General features: G+C 28.2%; 2 protein-coding genes across 5 annotated transcripts; one reads left to right on the top strand and one right to left on the bottom strand.

Annotated features, from left to right (window-relative positions):
• Positions 1-598: 598 nt before the first annotated feature.
• Positions 599-4,108, bottom strand: LOC134833534 (transformer-2 protein homolog alpha). Its single transcript, XM_063847875.1, has 5 exons — positions 3,966-4,108; positions 3,163-3,636; positions 1,718-1,899; positions 1,454-1,504; positions 599-1,385 (listed from the first exon to the last, which is right to left on the bottom strand). The coding sequence occupies exons 2-5, from the start codon at positions 3,508-3,510 to the stop codon at positions 1,274-1,276; spliced, it is 693 nt and encodes a 230-aa protein (XP_063703945.1). The 5' UTR covers positions 3,511-3,636; positions 3,966-4,108; the 3' UTR covers positions 599-1,273.
• Positions 4,109-5,707: 1,599 nt separating this feature from the next.
• On the top strand, positions 5,708-9,465 carry LOC134834669 (heterogeneous nuclear ribonucleoprotein 87F-like). Of its 4 annotated transcripts, none has more exons than XM_063849408.1 (5): positions 5,708-5,907; positions 6,198-6,430; positions 7,340-8,082; positions 8,556-8,585; positions 9,110-9,465. In XM_063849408.1, the coding sequence occupies exons 1-5, from the start codon at positions 5,824-5,826 to the stop codon at positions 9,160-9,162; spliced, it is 1,143 nt and encodes a 380-aa protein (XP_063705478.1). In that variant the 5' UTR covers positions 5,708-5,823; the 3' UTR covers positions 9,163-9,465. The 4 variants fall into 4 exon arrangements, with proteins under 4 accessions (XP_063705478.1, XP_063705482.1, XP_063705480.1 ...); XM_063849412.1 differs by having other exon boundaries at positions 8,556-8,643; XM_063849410.1 differs by having other exon boundaries at positions 8,556-8,643; positions 9,054-9,465.
• Positions 9,466-17,844: the final 8,379 nt, after the last annotated feature.

Raw genomic sequence — 17,844 nt, 5'->3', positions numbered from 1 at the left:
TCTCCCAAAATTATTTTTAAAAAATTAAAAAAAAATTTTTTTACCAATTTTGAATTCAAAAATCTAAATTTTATTGCTTTTGGGCAAATTTAAAAATTTTTTCACTCAAATTTCAAGTTTTTGAGGCTTTATCGATGTTCAAAGCTAAATTTTCGAATAATCTGAAGTTTTTTTTTCTTGAAATTAATCAAATATTTTTGAAAAATTGAATTTTTGTTCCATTTTCTGAAGATTTTGAAACAAATTTTCTTTTGAATTTTAAAATATTTAATTGACCTCAGTTTATAAAATTGCATTATTTTTAAATTTTACTCATAAATCGATGGATTTTCTTTATTAAAAAATAAAATAAATAAAAAATAATATTAAGAAAATATATTTTAAAGAAATTTTTAAACTTTCGAGCAATTTAAGAATTATTTTTTTTATTTCTTGAGTCCTATTTAAATTTTAAAAAAATATTATTGGTACAAAAATAACAATTTTTGAGAAAAACAATCAATATTAAAATTTTCAACAAAAAAAAAAATCTAATTTTAAATACCCAAAGACCTGAAAAAAATTTTTAAATAAAAACTCCAAAACAATTTCGCTATAACAATACATGATATTCTTTATTTTTAATTATTTATCATTATTTTCTAAACATACGAATATTTAAATATATATATTTTCATCTGATATTTCATATTTTTTTCTTTATTTTTTGTTTTTACATTAAATGTCCCATTATTTCTTCTCTCAGTCTCTGTGCAAGCACGTTTTTTTTTTGTTTCTCATAAATAATTGATCGGATAGTTTTACAAACTATTTTTTTTTTTGTTTTTTCAACAAAAAGAACGAATATCCACACCATCTCTTAACTATTTATTTAATTTTTTTGTGACAATGTGCGAAGAATCTAAATCACGAAAGAACTTCTTAAAGCTAATTTTTTGATTGACAAACGTGCGAAAATAAATTAATTTTGATTTTTTTCTAAGAGATCAATTTTTCTCGAAAAAAGACGATTTTTTTGTAATTCAAAAATCTTACAACTTAGGTGGCAATTATTTTTTTTTAATTTTAACATTAATTAATCGAGGTTTTTTTTAAAGATTTTTCGCTAAAAACATAAATTTTCTTCTGTCATGTTCGATTAAGTATTTTTTTTTAAATTAATTTTTCTGTTATTTTATTTAAAAGAAAATATCAAGGCGATTCTTATTGTGTTTTTTCTGTTAAAAGCACCGGGAATTGAATACTAGTTCGTGGCAGAGAGAGTCGCGTGACATTAGTCGGAACGGGAGTGCGAACGGGCGCTGTGGTGACGATGACGTTTGCTGCTGCGATATCGGCTGCTGCGCTCGTACGAACGGCTGCGGGAACGTGACGGCGAACGACGACTAAAAAATTTATAAAAATTTTTAGCAAAAATGCAGGAAATGTCAATGCAAAAAAATAAATTACTCACCGATCGTATCGCCGACGTCTATCATGGTCATAATTTCCTCGTTGACGGTATCTGAAACGGATACAGACAAGAATTTGTTTGAAATTGCTGAAATTGTTGCTTGTTGAAGGTCGAAAAGTCATTTTTTTTAAATGTGAAAATTGATTGAAGCAATTCTTGGATCGTTGAAAAATTTTCGGTAAATCCTTGATCTTGTTTCGTTTTTTTGATTTAAAATCCGTCTTGAGCGTTTCTCGAGTCCATTTCGGTCACGCACTTCCTTACCTGCTATCGTAACGACTTCCCATGTAAGTTCCCGGGGTCGGGGTGTGAGCACGATCTGTGATACTGTAGTCGACGCGAATACGACGCTCGTCGAGTTCCATGCCGTTCGTTTGTTCCTTGGCGTTAATTGCGTCTTCGAGTTGCTGGAAATAGACGAAGCCGAAGCCGCGGGAACGACCAGTCTGGAAAAAATTGAGTTTTGAGGTTATGTTTTTATTATTAAAAAAATATTTTTAAAGTCAGTGACGTAGCTTAGAGGGGCTCAGTGGACATTTTTCAAGGAAATTTTCAATTATTTTCTAAAATTTTTATTTTCTTAAAAATTATGATATTTTGAAAATTTTAATTAAAAAATAATTAATTTAAAATTTTAAAACATTTTTTCTAATTAATTTATTTGAAATTTTTCAAGAGTAATTTTTAAAATAGAAAATAAAAAAAATCGAATTTAAAAAAAAATTATAAAAGCTGGTAAAAAATTTAAATTTTTGTAAAAAAAACTGATGAAAAGTCATTAATTTTAACTGTTTATCAGAATTTTTGATAATTTAGTGAGAAATATTAAGATTTTTCATGAGATTTTGAAAAAATAGAGCATGAAATATCTTATCTTCCTTCAAAATTTAAAAAGAAAGAAAAAATTAAAATTTTTATAAAATTTTGTTAGATTTTAAATAATTTTTAACACAAAAAATTTGAAATTTTAAAGATTAGAATATTTTTCTTTACAAAATTCATATTTTTGTGAATTTCATCACTAAAAAATTTAGAAAAAATTGACTTCATGAAAAAACTTTTAGTTTTTGACTTAAAAAGTTGAAAAAATAATAAATTCGCCCTGAAATTTTATAAAAATTTAAATTTTTTAACTCCAAATTTTACTTTTTTGAAAATATATAAAAACTAAAACTTTAAGATTTTTTTTTTCGGAAAAAATGTACAGTTTTAAAAACATAAAAATCCGTAATTTTTTAAATTTTTTTATAAAATTTTAGAAAAGCTCAAGGATTTCTATTGGAAATTTCCATAAAATTGTCTTTTTCATATAAATTCTTTTTCAAAAAAAAAAAAATTTCTGATATTTTTTTTAAGTCTTTAACGTTCTAAAAAATTTTTGATTAATTTTTTCAGCCTGAGAGGCACGATTTTTTTTCATTTTTTATTGAATTGTTAAATTTTAATTTCAAATTTTGAGTTAAAAATCATGAAAAGGGCTCCTTTTGCTGCTGTTTGCCCCTTAACACAAAAACTTCAGATACGTCACTGACAATAAAAAATTGTTTCACAAGGCCTTTGATACGATATCGAGACTCATCAGAATCGCATCCTAAACTCAAGTGAATTGAACTTTCGCTCTATCCAGATCAATAACTTTCTGACAATTTTTTTATGTCAAAAAGTAAATTTTCTCTGGAAAAAATGAAAGAAAAATCTTAAAAACTCACCTGTGAGCACGTAATCATGTTGATACGACGAATCTCGCCAAATTTCGAGAACAAATCACGAATTTGAGATTCACGCGTGTAAATGTTCATGCCAAAAATCCCAACGCATCTCGAGGGCGGCGGATTATCCGTAGTTTTGCGATTGTTTCGGTGTCGGCGATCGGGCGAATCGTAACTTCGACTGCGACGGGAACGACGTTTGACGGGCGTAACTGAACGTTCGGCGTAACGACGACGATCAACGCTGCTGGGCGATGCGGGAGACCGATGACGATATTTGTCCATTTTTCCGCCGCCACCATTGTAATCCGTAACGACGTCTGGCGAATCAGGCGAACGACGACCCATTTTCTGCTCTTTTTCTCTCTCGCGCGATATTTTCCGCTTCAATTGCTTCGCTGGTTCGCTTTGTTGTTGGTGTTGTGTTCGATTAGATTGAACGGAGTTGTATGCTAGAACGATTGTCAAGCACTACTGAAAATGTAATAGAAGAGGAAATCAACATACGATGACTAACGCTTTTTTTTCTACTCTTGTTACTTTATCGCTATGGTTACTACAAGCAAAGTCCTGGCTTGCTTAGATTTTTTTTCTCGTCAAAAGCACCGCAAAAAATGAATTCGTCACATCTCGTTATAAAATGTGGGTTTTGCGACATTTTTTTTTTGCGATTCTACGCGAGAAACGAGCAAATACGAGTCGATTTGTTTTACATTTCATAAATTTCATTCCGCAACTTTGGAACAAAGTCAAGGCGAACAAAGTACCAAAGAGCCACGTATTTGATATTTTTCTTAACTTACCACGTAACTGCACGAATTATCGGAAAATCGAAGGATTCCACTCGATTATTGGCTGATTGCCGTATTTTTTTACAATTTTTTACACTAATTACTGCTTTAACACGAAATATATAATCGAGCTATTTACTCGGGTAAACAAAACGTATCTGCCGCCGGTGCTGGTAGTTCGATGAGATGTTCGCGCGGTGTCAGGTAATTGTTTGGAAATTTTTGACGTCTATTTGGTATTTTGACATTTTTTTTCTTTTTTTTTTGAAAAATCTTGTAAATTATGATTTTAAAGCAATTTTCGGTTAATTTTTTAATATTTCATTAAGAAAAAAATTTTTTCGAAAAAAAATCGAAAAAATATATCTTTTATATATTGTAGAAATTTATTTATTTTTAGATTTATATTATTGTGACAGATTTATATTATTTACATTATTGTTTATAATGTTGTCAAAAATTTATATTCCTCAGAAATATCAAAAACTTTAGTTTTAAAGTCACAAAAAAATCTGATAAGATCGGTCGAAGACGACGATGTGCCTCCACATGTTCGCCCGTACCAAGTTTCGGACTTCTTCCGCATTCTTTTCCCCATGAATTACCGAATGGAGTTTGTGAACGTAAATGGAAGGCTGGAGATCACTCATACGCAAGAGTGGATGCGGATGTATGAGTTCATACGACACAAGACACGGCACATCACCCCGGCAAGTGTCACATACTTTGTCTGCAGAGCGTATGGAGTCCTATTTGGCGAACAGCTTCAAGGAGAAGTGGCTTCGAGACCGCGGAAGGGATCTGGGTATCTCCAGTTCAAGGACTCCCACTTGTTCAAAGTGGTCGAGGCAGTGGTCGTTGATCGGGGTCTGATGACCGTCAAGGATCATCAAAAGAGATGGAGAGAGCACATCAACCAGAAGCGAAGTGCGCTGCGACATCATCGTCACTAGTTACAACTAGCTGCTAAGTTTGCTTAGTGTTTTATCACTGACCAGTCCCAAGCCTAGATAAAAAAAGTGAGAAGCAGAAAATTAAGAAAAAAAATATTTTTATACATCATAAATAAGTATACTTTGATCTTTACCCTAAAACTTTGAGGAACTCAGCGGATTTGATATGTCTCTCTAACTTTTTTAATATTTTATAGTTTGAGTCTTTAATTCTTTTTTTTTTGCTCAACATAAATTAGTTTAAGAAGTTGAAAACTTCATTAAATATATTTTTATTTAATTTTTTAATGCTTTTTTTTACTCCGAGTATCGAGTGATTATTGAAAAATCAAGAAATTTAGTTAATTTTTGTATATTATTGACCCATAGATATGATAAGGCACCACCACATTCATTAAATAAATTTTTATTTAATTTTTTAGACCCATTTTGAAAAATCAAAAAATTAAAAAATTGATTTATATTTTTGACCCATTTTAAGGCACCAAACCCCCTTGATTAATTCAAATGTTATTTAAATTTTTTAAAAAAAAATCAAAATCTTTATTAAAATATGATTTATTTTTTTTTCAAATTTTACGCTTCAAATTTTCACTAAATAAATAAAGCATTAAAAAATTTCAGACAATTTCATGAAAATTTACCAAAATTTTTTTTTATGTGAACTTAATATTTATGGCTCAGGAGCATCTTAAATTTTACACCCGTGCGAATGAATTTTTTGACAGTTTCATGTCATTTGACATTTGGTTGACATCTGAAAACGGAACGTGAAATTCGTTCAATTCATCGTGAACAGCAACAGTGAGTAGACGTGTTTCCGCAAAAAAATCAAATAATCAAAAAAAAAATTCCATAAAAAAAACTTCGCAAATCACTCCCTTTAAAGACCAAATTTAATTTTTTACACAACAAAAATGAGTCAAAGTCAAACAGAAACCCAGAATGGAAACAACCAAAATAATCATCAGAATGGTCGGAACCAAGTTGACGAAGATGGGGTGAGTTCAACGTGGCATTCCGTCACATTTTTACATTATCTCGACAAAAATCGGTCTTTTGAATTAATTTTCGCAAAAAATCAATCCTTTTATTCCTGAAAAATCGTAAAAATTTAACATTTTTTACCACAAAAATGCCTTCCAATATGGCGCTTTCCGCCATTTTGTAAATTTTTTCAATCGATAACGTGGTTCGTTGTCTGTCTCGCGCTCGTATGTGTGTTTCTATAAATACAAATTGATTAGCATATGCCGGCAAAGACACATTTCTTATCTTTTTTTTTTCGCAGGAACCAATTCGTGAGCAAGAATGTCTTCGCAAGTTGTTCATCGGCGGATTGGATTATCGCACCACGGACGAGACCTTGAAGGCGTATTTCGAGAAATGGGGCAAAGTTGTGGATGTCGTCGTAATGAAAGACCCGAAAACAAAACGTTCACGTGGTTTTGGTTTCATCACGTACTCGAAATCTTTCATGGTTGACGATGCCCAAAAACAACGCCCACACAAAATTGACGGACGGTAAGTTGATTTCGCTCGAGTTTTAAATTTTAATTAAGAAAAAAAAATATGCAAAAAGCGTCACAGTCCCAGCTCCGAGTCTGCGTTTCATAACAGAGATCGGCGTTCTTTTGACTGTAAGAGCACGAATTAGTGGATTTTGAGCTTATCTTTGTGGTTGTTGAAGGTCATTCAGTAACTATGTGAAAGCTTTTAATTATATTTTTACGAAAAAAAAAATATTAAAATTAATTTTTTTTAAATATTAGGTATTATTTTTGGTAAAAAAATTAAAATTGATTTTTAAAAACAAAAAAAAAATTAAAATTGATTTTTGAAAACAAAAATAAATTAAAAAATTCAAAATTTTATTTAAATTTATTTTATTATTTTTTATTTTATTATAAATTATTTATTTAAATTTTTTTTCAAAAATATGAAAAATCAATAATTTTCTCAATTTAAAAAATTGATTTAAAGTTAAATAATTTTATTCATTAAAAAAAATAAATTTAAATTTTAATTCCTAAAAAAATAAATTCATTAAAATTAAAAAAAAAATGAATTAAAAATAAATTTAAAAAATTTTTGAATTTTAAAATAAAAAATTCAAAGATAAAATAAATTTATTTATTAAAAAAATTAAATTTAAAAATTAAAAAAAAAAAAAAAATTTTAAACATGGAACAGTATTAGTGCAATTTATAATTTCAAAAATAAATTAAATAATATTTTTTTAATTTAAAAAATAAAGATAAATATTTTTTTTTTCAAATAAAAAAATAATTTTGAAAATTTTTTTGAAAAATTTAATATAAAAAATTAATTTAATAATTTTTTTTTAATTTAAAAAAATTAAATTTAATAATTTTCTTACTTTTTCATGAGAATTTCTTACTCAAAACAATTTTTTCTCTTAATTTCTTCCAGAGTTGTCGAGCCAAAACGTGCTGTGCCACGTCAAGACATCGCCCGTCCCGAAGCAGGTGCTTCTGTGAAGAAACTTTTCGTTGGCGGTCTCCGCGATGACTTCGAAGAGGAGCATTTACGCGAATATTTCTCGACATTCGGCAACGTGACATCCGTCGTTCTCGTAACGGAAAAAGAAACGGGCAAAAAACGCGGCTTTGGCTTCGTCGAGTTCGACGATTACGATCCCGTCGACAAAATTGTCCTGCAAAAAAATCACACGATCCAAAATAAGTTGCTGGACGTCAAAAAAGCGCTTTCCAAGCAGGAAATGGATCGACACAAGGATGCTCAACGGCAGGGCGGCGGCGGCGGAGGCTACGGAGGTCCTCCAATGGGTCGAGGGTATGGAAATCAGGGCGGCGGCAATAATCAGTGGGGCAATCAGGGCATGCGCGGCGGCAATCAAGGCGGTTGGAATCGCAACGATGGCGGTTGGGGCAACGATCAGGGCGGTTATGGCAATGGCGGGTACAATAATCAGGGCGGCGGTTGGAATCAAGGCGGGCACGTGCAAGGAGGTCCGTGGGATCATCAGGGGAACCAATGGGGCAATCAGGGCAACCAGAATAACGGCGGATGGGGTCACGATGACTTTGGTAACAATTACCAACAGGGATACAATGCGGGACCAGTGCGTGGCGGCGGATTTGGCGCCCAAAATAACAGAGCGGCACCGTATGGAGGACCCCCAAATAACTACGGTAAGTCGAAAAAAGCACTTTTTATGCCTTAAAAATGCGAATCACAGACTGGGATAGCACTTCAGACATACGAACGTCGGTTGTGTGGAAAAGAAATTATAGATTCTGTGAGATAAAAAGCTTCGACTCGCTATGTTACACAGGCCAACTACAATGTCTGTGGCAACACACTGTCTGGCGACAATTTTTTTTAAACTCAAATCTCATTTAAAAAATTTAAAATTTATTTAAATAATTTTTTAAAAAGATTTGAATTTAAATAAATAAATAAATTTTTAAATATTTAATAAAATTTAATTTTTTTTATTTTAAAAAATTTAAATTAAAAAAAATAATTCAAAATTTAATTTGATAAAAAAAAATTAATTCTTTTAATAAAAAAAATTAAATTTATTTAAATTAATTCAAAAAATTTATTTAATAATTTTTTTTTAAATTTAAAAGACAAAAATTAAAAATAATTTTTTTTTTAGGCAACCAAGGAGGCTTCGGCGGTAACCAAGGTGGAAATTTTAACAGGAGATACTAAAAAAAGACAGAATTTCATTGAAATTGCTTGTGGTGAGTATCCTTCTTCCTAATTTTTTTCTTTTAACATTTTCCATCAACGAAACAAAAAAAAACCTTCCATACAAAAAAAAAAAACTTTTTTTCCCATTTTCGACTTTTTTTTCCTCAAATGTGTTGATTCATGTTTCATCAAAAAAATCACACACAAAAAACAATCTAATGTTACGAAAATATTTTCTCTCATTTACCCCCCATTGTAGGTCAATAGGTTCTGCCCAATTTTAGAGTCAAAAGATAGGGTAAAAAGTCAGGTTCTCAGAAAAGAAAGAAAAAATTTGTTAGAAAAAAAGAAAGAATTGCAGAAAAACAGGTTTTTGGTAGGAGACCCCCAGAGAGAAACAGGTGTTGACAGGTATAAAAAAAGGTGCAGTTTGTTGACCACAAGCAATTTTGATAAAAAGCAAAAATTACCCCGTAATTTTATCACACACAAACACTATTAATTATTAATGTTTAGATTTACCATTTACATATGTCCGTGGATTTAGAATTAAAAAAGAGACAAAATAACAACATCACATTGACAAATGCTGTTAGTGATGATGCAGATGACAAAGAACTTTATTAAAAATATAGGAATTAAGTCAGTATTTTATATATTAAAGAAAATCAACTAAAAAGTCAGATGTAATTTTTATATATTATAAAAAAATCTTTAGTTAGTTTTTTTTTACAATTCCACCCTCCGTAGTGATTTTTTTTAATGCCAAGAGAGAGCTTTTAATTTAATTTTTCTGTTTATTAATTAAATAAAAAAAAACAGAAAAAAAATCTCTCAAAATATTTTCAACTATAAAAAAATAATTTGCCTAAAAAACGTAAAAATATAAAAAAATATTAGTCAAAAATTCGTCCAAAAAAATAAAAATATATCTTGGGCAGATGAAATTTGAAAAAATGTTTTATTTTTCATTTTAATTTTTTTTGTTTTTAAAAATATTTTTTTTATATTTTAAAATTAAAAAGTTTAATGAAAAAAATATTTTTGAATTAATTTAAAATTAAAAAATATAATTTTTAAATAAATTTCATAATTAAAAAAATAATTTCTTGAATAAATTTTTATTTAAATTTTTTTTAAATAAATTTTTAACGGTCAATTTTTGAACTGACATTTACGAAATTTGAATAAAAATATGTCAAAAATAAATTTAAAATAATTTTTTTAATCATTTTTGATACTTTTTAATTATTTTTGCTCATTAAAAATTTTATAGAATTTTTAAAAAAATTAATAAAATGAAGTATGAAACATTTTTCGTAATTCAGTCCCATATAGAAAAAAAATATTTAGAATTACTCATAAAAAAAGTCATAACATTTAACATCGGTACTGTTTTTTATAAAGAAACATTCCGAAAAAAAAATCTTTCTTATTCGTACAATTTTTGTTAACAAGGCAAGAAAAAATGGAACAATCAAAAAAATTGAATCAATCTGAAGAAAAAAAAATTATCAATAGAAAATTATGTGGAAAAATTTTTTATACTGATTTGTAGCAGCCCATCCAATTGTAAAACATGCTTTACTAGCTATGATCTAAAAATCAATTGAAACATAGAATTTAAGCTCAATTTTAGTCCCGTCTCTTTGAGAGACAAAGCATTGAGCAAAAAAAAATCCCCCTCCCGAAAAAAAAATAAATAACAAGGAAATATTGTAGGTTTAAGAAAAAAATATTAAAAAATATCGCTTATTATTATATTTAAATAAAAAAAAAAGATTAAGAGAAAATATAGAAGAGAAAACTAATAAAGATAAAAAAGGATACGTGTATAAAAAAAATCGCAAATAATTAGTTTGCATTCAGGGAAAAAAAATCTCAAAAATTTTCTCAGGTTAGTATGAAAAGGTCTTCTTCAGTTTTAGGAAATTCAATGTTTTTTGTACAATAAAAAAATAATAAATTAATATTTGGTAGAAAAGTTGAAAGTAATCAGTAAAAATGAATGGTAGCTGATAATAAATTATTATTTAGAAGATGAAGAAGAAGAAAGAAAATCAGGCAGAGGTCCAAAAGCAGAAGCAAGGTATATTCTCAAAACAAAAACTGAGAGAGTTTAGGTCCTTGTATGAATTTTTTGTTTGTTTCTTATCAGTATCTTATCAAATTTTGAGTCTAACAATCACCTTTGGTGTGTTGGTTGGAGAACAGAAAGAATTTCGCTTCTTTGTGTTCGTCGCAATTTTTTATTTTTTTTTTTTAATTTTTATAAATGTATGTCTCCCCTATCCTTTATAAAAAATATTCAAAAAAATTTCTATTTTAATTTAAAAAAAAAATGAAAATTTTATTTTTTCATTCCCACTTTTTTTTCTCTGCACGAAGAAATATCCTTTTCGGAAAAAGTGTGCAGCAGATGTTGGATCCATGGATGGGATTGTTTCTGTGTCTTAATTTACCACTTCTTCCATATATATAGGTCACGAGGAGAGAAGCTGACAAAAATGGCAGGTACGTGATATTTTTTTACTTTTTAATTTTCTTTTTAAAAAAAGTCAGAAATGTCAAGAAACATGGATTGATGGAGGTAGGTACGAAATTTAAATTATTTAAAAACTTTTTTATGGTCATGACCTATTATTTAATATTATTTTATTTGGTAGAGAAATGTAGAAGAATTTTGTATATATTAATAAAATTTGATAAATTAAAAGAAAATAAAGAAAAAAGTTTCAATTGAACAAAAAGAGTTTTTTAAATTGATTTTCGGCTCATATTTGAAAGTTTTATTTTAGAATGAGGTGAGTAAATGTTACTTTTCTTGAGTCCTAAACTACGATTTTGATTATATAAAATTTTCTCATATTAGTCATTTCATTTAAATAATAATTTTTTGACCAGTTATAAGCCTAAAATTGAATAAATATTCATTCTAAAGTTGATTTCTGTTCATATTGGGTCGATATTTGATGAAACAAAAAAATCAGAGTTTGGAGGTTCAAACTCTGATTTTTTTTGCAAGTCATTTTTTGATCACTTTTAAGCCTAAAATTGAATAAATATTCATTCTAAAGTTGATTTTTGTTCATATTGGGTCGATATTTGATGAAACAAAAAAATCAGAGTTTGGAGGTTCAAACTCTGATTTTTTTGCAAGTCAATTTTTGATCACTTTTAAGCCTAAAATTGAATAAATATTCATTCTAAAGTTGATTTTTGTTCATATTGGGTCGATATTTGATGAAACAAAAAAATCAGAGTTTGGAGGTAAAAACTCTGATTTTTTTTGCAAGTCATTTTTTTATAACTTTTAAGCCTAAAATTGAATAAATATTCATTCTAAAGTTGATTTCTGTTCATATTGGGTCGATATTTGATGAAACAAAAAAATCAGAGTTTGGAGGTTCAAACTCTGATTTTTTTGCAAGTCAATTTTTGATCACTTTTAAGCCTAAAATTGAATAAATATTCATTCTAAAGTTGATTTCTGTTCATATTGGGTCGATATTTGACGAAACAAAAAAATCAGAGTTTGGAGGTTCAAACTCTGATTTTTTTGCAAGTCATTTTTTGATCACTTTTAAGCCTAAAATTGAATAAATATTCATTCTAAAGTTGATTTCTGTTCATATTGGGTCGATATTTGACGAAACAAAAAAATCAGAGTTTGGAGGTTCAAACTCTGATTTTTTTGCAAGTCAATTTTTGATCACTTTTAGGCCTAAAATTGAATAAATATTCATTCTAAATTTGATTTCTGTTCATATTGGGTCGATATTTAACGAAACAAAAAAATCAGAGTTTGGAGGTAAAAACTCTGATTTTTTTGCAAGTCATTTTTTGATCACTTTTAAGCCTAAAATTGAATAAATATTCATTCTAAAGTTGATTTCTGTTCATATTGGGTCGATATTTGACGAAACAAAAAAATCAGAGTTTGGAGGTAAAAACTCTGATTTTTTTGCAAGTCATTTTTTGATCACTTTTAAGCCTAAAATTGAATAAATATTCATTCTAAAGTTGATTTCTGTTCATATTGGGTCGATATTTGACGAAACAAAAAAATCAGCGTTTGGAAGTAAAAACGCTGATTTTTTTGCAAGTCATATTTTGATCACTTTTAAGCCTTAAATTGAATAAATATTCATTCTAAAGTTGATTTCTGTTCATATTGGGTCGATATTTGACGAAACAAAAAAATCAGAGTTTGGAAGTTCAAACTCTGATTTTTTTTGCAAGTCATTTTTTGATCACTTTTAAGCCTAAAATTGAATAAATATTCATTCTAAAGTTGATTTCTGTTCATATTGGGTCGATATTTGATGAAACAAAAAAATCAGAGTTTGGAGGTTCAAACTCTGATTTTTTTGCAAGTCATTTTTTGATCACTTTTAAGCCTAAAATTGAATAAATATTCATTCTAAAGTTGATTTCTGTTCATATTGGGTCGATATTTGACGAAACAAAAAAATCAGCGTTTGGAAGTAAAAACGCTGATTTTTTTACAAGTCATTTTTTGACCAGTTTTAAGCCTAAAATTGAATAAATATTCATTCTAAAGTTGATTTCTGTTCATATTGGGTCGATATTTGACGAAACAAAAAAATCAGCGTTTGGAAGTAAAAACGCTGATTTTTTTGCAAGTCATTTTTTGACCACTTTTAAGCCTAAAATTGAATAAATATTCATTCTAAAGTTGATTTCTGTTCATATTGGGTCGATATTTGATGAAACAAAAAAATCAGAGTTTGGAGGTTCAAACTCTGATTTTTTTGCAAGTCATTTTTTGATCACTTTTAAGCCTAAAATTGAATAAATATTCATTCTAAAGTTGATTTCTGTTCATATTGGGTCGATATTTGACGAAACAAAAAAATCAGCGTTTGGAAGTAAAAACGCTGATTTTTTTACAAGTCATTTTTTGATCACTTTTAAGCCTAAAATTGAATAAATATTCATTCTAAAGTTGATTTCTGTTCATATTGGGTCGATATTTGACGAAACAAAAAAATCAGCGTTTGGAAGTAAAAACGCTGATTTTTTTACAAGTCATTTTTTGATCACTTTTAAGCCTAAAATTGAATAAATATTCATTCTAAAGTTGATTTCTGTTCATATTGGGTCGATATTTGACGAAACAAAAAAATCAGCGTTTGGAAGTAAAAACGCTGATTTTTTTACAAGTCATTTTTTGACCAGTTTTAAGCCTAAAATTGAATAAATATTCATTCTAAAGTTGATTTCTGTTCATATTGGGTCGATATTTGACGAAACAAAAAAATCAGAGTTTGGAGGTTCAAACTCTGATTTTTTTACAAGTCATTTTTTGATCACTTTTAAGCCTAAAATTGAATAAATATTCATTCTAAAGTTGATTTCTGTTCATATTGGGTCGATATTTGACGAAACAAAAAAATCAGAGTTTGGAGGTTCAAACTCTGATTTTTTTACAAGTCATTTTTTGATCACTTTTAAGCCTAAAATTGAATAAATATTCATTCTAAAGTTGATTTCTGTTCATATTGGGTCGATATTTGACGAAACAAAAAAATCAGCGTTTGGAAGTAAAAACGCTGATTTTTTTACAAGTCATTTTTTGATCAGTTTTAAGCCTAAAATTGAATAAATATTCATTCTAAAGTTGATTTCTGTTCATATTGGGTCGATATTTGATGAAACAAAAAAATCAGAGTTTGGAGGTTCAAACTCTGATTTTTTTGCAAGTCATTTTTTGATCACTTTTAAGCCTAAAATTGAATAAATATTCATTCTAAAGTTGATTTCTGTTCATATTGGGTCGATATTTGATGAAACAAAAAAATCAGCGTTTGGAAGTAAAAACGCTGATTTTTTTACAAGTCATTTTTTGACCACTTTTAAGCCTAAAATTGAATAAATATTCATTCTAAAGTTGATTTTTGTTCATATTGGGTCGATATTTGATGAAACAAAAAAATCAGAGTTTGGAGGTTCAAACTCTGATTTTTTTGCAAGTCATTTTTTGATCACTTTTAAGCCTAAAATTGAATAAATATTCATTCTAAAGTTGATTTCTGTTCATATTGGGTCGATATTTGACGAAACAAAAAAATCAGCGTTTGGAAGTAAAAACTCTGATTTTTTGCAAGTAATTTTTTGATCACTTTTAAGCCTAAAATTGAATAAATATTCATTCTAAAGTTGATTTCTGTTCATATTGGGTCGATATTTGACGAAACAAAAAAATCAGAGTTTGGAGGTAAAAACTCTGATTTTTTTTTCAAGTCAATTTTTGATCACTTTTAAGCCTAAAATTGAATAAATATTCATTCTAAAGTTGATTTCTGTTCATATTGGGTCGATATTTGACGAAACAAAAAAATCAGAGTTTGGAGGTAAAAACTCTGATTTTTTTGCAAGTCAATTTTTGATCACTTTTAGGCCTAAAATTGAATAAATATTCATTCTAAATTTGATTTCTGTTCATATTGGGTCGATATTTGACGAAACAAAAAAATCAGAGTTTGGAAGTAAAAACGCTGATTTTTTACAAGTCATTTTTTGATCACTTTTAAGCCTAAAATTGAATAAATATTCATTCTAAAGTTGATTTCTGTTCATATTGGGTCGATATTTGACGAAACAAAAAAATCAGCGTTTGGAAGTAAAAACGCTGATTTTTTTACAAGTCATTTTTTGACCTTTTAAGCCTAAAATTGAATAAATATTCATTCTAAAGTTCATTTCTGTTCATATTGGGTCGATATTTGACGTAACAAAAAAATCAGCGTTTGGAAGTAAAAACGCTGATTTTTTTACAAGTCATTTTTTGATCACTTTTAAGTCTAAAATTGAATTAATATTCATTCTAAAGTTGATTTCTGTTCATATTGGGTCGATATTTGACGAAACAAAAAAATCAGATCAGAGTTTGGAATTGAATAAATATTCATTCTAAAACATATTGGGTCTGATTTTTTCAAACTCTGATTTTTTTGCAAGTCATTTTTTTGATCACTTTTAAGCCTGAAATTGAATAAATATTCATTCTAAAGTTGATTTTTGTTCATATTGGGTCGATATTTGACAAAACAAAAAAATCAGAGTTTGGAGGTTCAAACTCTGATTTTTTTGCAAGTCAATTTTTGATCACTTTTAAGCCTAAAATTGAATAAATATTCATTCTAAAGTTGATTTCTGTTCATATTGGGTCGATATTTGACGAAACAAAAAAATCAGAGTTTGGAAGTAAAAACGCTGATTTTTTTACAAGTCATTTTTTGACCAGTTTTAAGCCTAAAATTGAATAAATATTCATTCTAAAGTTGATTTCTGTTCATATTGGGTCGATATTTGACGAAACAAAAAAATCAGAGTTTGGAAGTAAAAACGCTGATTTTTTTACAAGTCATTTTTTGACCAGTTTTAAGCCTAAAATTGAATAAATATTCATTCTAAAGTTGATTTCTGTTCATATTGGGTCGATATTTGACGAAACAAAAAAATCAGAGTTTGGAGGTAAAAACTCTGATTTTTTTTACAAGTCATTTTTTGATCACTTTTAAGCCTAAAATTGAATAAATATTCATTCTAAAGTTGATTTCTGTTCATATTGGGTCGATATTTGACGAAACAAAAAAATCAGAGTTTGGATGTTCAAACTCTGATTTTTTTTACAAGTCATTTTTTGATCACTTTTAAGCCTAAAATTGAATAAATATTCATTCTAAAGTTGATTTCTGTTCATATTGGGTCGATATTTGACGAAACAAAAAAATCAGCGTTTGGAAGTAAAAACGCTGATTTTTTTGCAAGTCATTTTTTGATCACTTTTAAGCCTAAAATTGAATAAATATTCATTCTAAAGTTGATTTCTGTTCATATTGGGTCGATATTTGACGAAACAAAAAAATCAGAGTTTGGAGGTTCAAACTCTGATTTTTTTGCAACTCAATTTTTTATCACTTTTAAGCCTAAAATTGAATAAATATTCATTCTAAAGTTGATTTCTGTTCATATTGGGTCGATATTTGACGAAACAAAAAAATCAGAGTTTGGAAGTAAAAACGCTGATTTTTTTGCAAGTCATTTTTTGACCAGTTTTAAGCCTAAAATTGAATAAATATTCATTCTAAAGTTGATTTCTGTTCATATTGGGTCGATATTTGACGAAACAAAAAAATCAGAGTTTGGAAGTAAAAACGCTGATTTTTTTACAAGTCATTTTTTGATCAGTTTTAAGCCTAAAATTGAATAAATATTCATTCTAAAGTTGATTTCTGTTCATATTGGGTCGATATTTGACGAAACAAAAAAATCAGAGTTTGGAGGTTCAAACTCTGATTTTTTTGCAAGTCAATTTTTGATCACTTTTAAGCCTAAAATTGAATAAATATTCATTCTAAAGTTGATTTCTGTTCATATTGGGTCGATATTTGACGAAACAAAAAAATCAGAGTTTGGAGTTTCAAACTCTGATTTTTTTTGCAAGTCATTTTTTTGACCAGTTTTAAGCCTAAAATTGAATAAATATTCATTCTAAAGTTGATTTCTGTTCATATTGGGTCGATATTTGACGAAACAAAAAAATCAGCGTTTGGAAGTAAAAACGCTGATTTTTTTACAAGTCATTTTTTGACCAGTTTTAAGCCTAAAATTGAATAAATATTCATTCTAAAGTTGATTTCTGTTCATATTGGGTCGATATTTGACGAAACAAAAAAATCAGAGTTTGGAGGTTCAAACTCTGATTTTTTTGCAAGTCAATTTTTGATCACTTTTAAGCCTAAAATTGAATAAATATTCATTCTAAAGTTGATTTCTGTTCATATTGGGTCGATATTTGACGAAACAAAAAAATCAGAGTTTGGAGGTTCAAACTCTGATTTTTTTGCAAGTCATTTTTTGATCACTTTTAAGCCTAAAATTGAATAAATATTCATTCTAAAGTTGATTTCTGTTCATATTGGGTCGATATTTGACGAAACAAAAAAATCAGAGTTTGGAGGTAAAAACTCTGATTTTTTTGCAAGTCAATTTTTGATCACTTTTAAGCCTAAAATTGAATAAATATTCATTCTAAAGTTGATTTCTGTTCATATTGGGTCGATATTTGACGAAACAAAAAAATCAGAGTTTGGAGGTAAAAACGCTGATTTTTTTGCAAGTCATTTTTTGACCAGTTTTAAGCCTAAAATTGAATAAATATTCATTCTAAAGTTGATTTCTGTTCATATTGGGTCGATATTTGACGAAACAAAAAAATCAGC

This window comes from Culicoides brevitarsis, chromosome 3 (assembly GCF_036172545.1).
Source record: "Culicoides brevitarsis isolate CSIRO-B50_1 chromosome 3, AGI_CSIRO_Cbre_v1, whole genome shotgun sequence".
NCBI lineage: Eukaryota > Metazoa > Arthropoda > Insecta > Diptera > Ceratopogonidae > Culicoides > Culicoides brevitarsis.
Note: the sequence above shows the minus strand (reverse complement) of the source record. Positions and strands in the feature narration are given on the sequence as shown.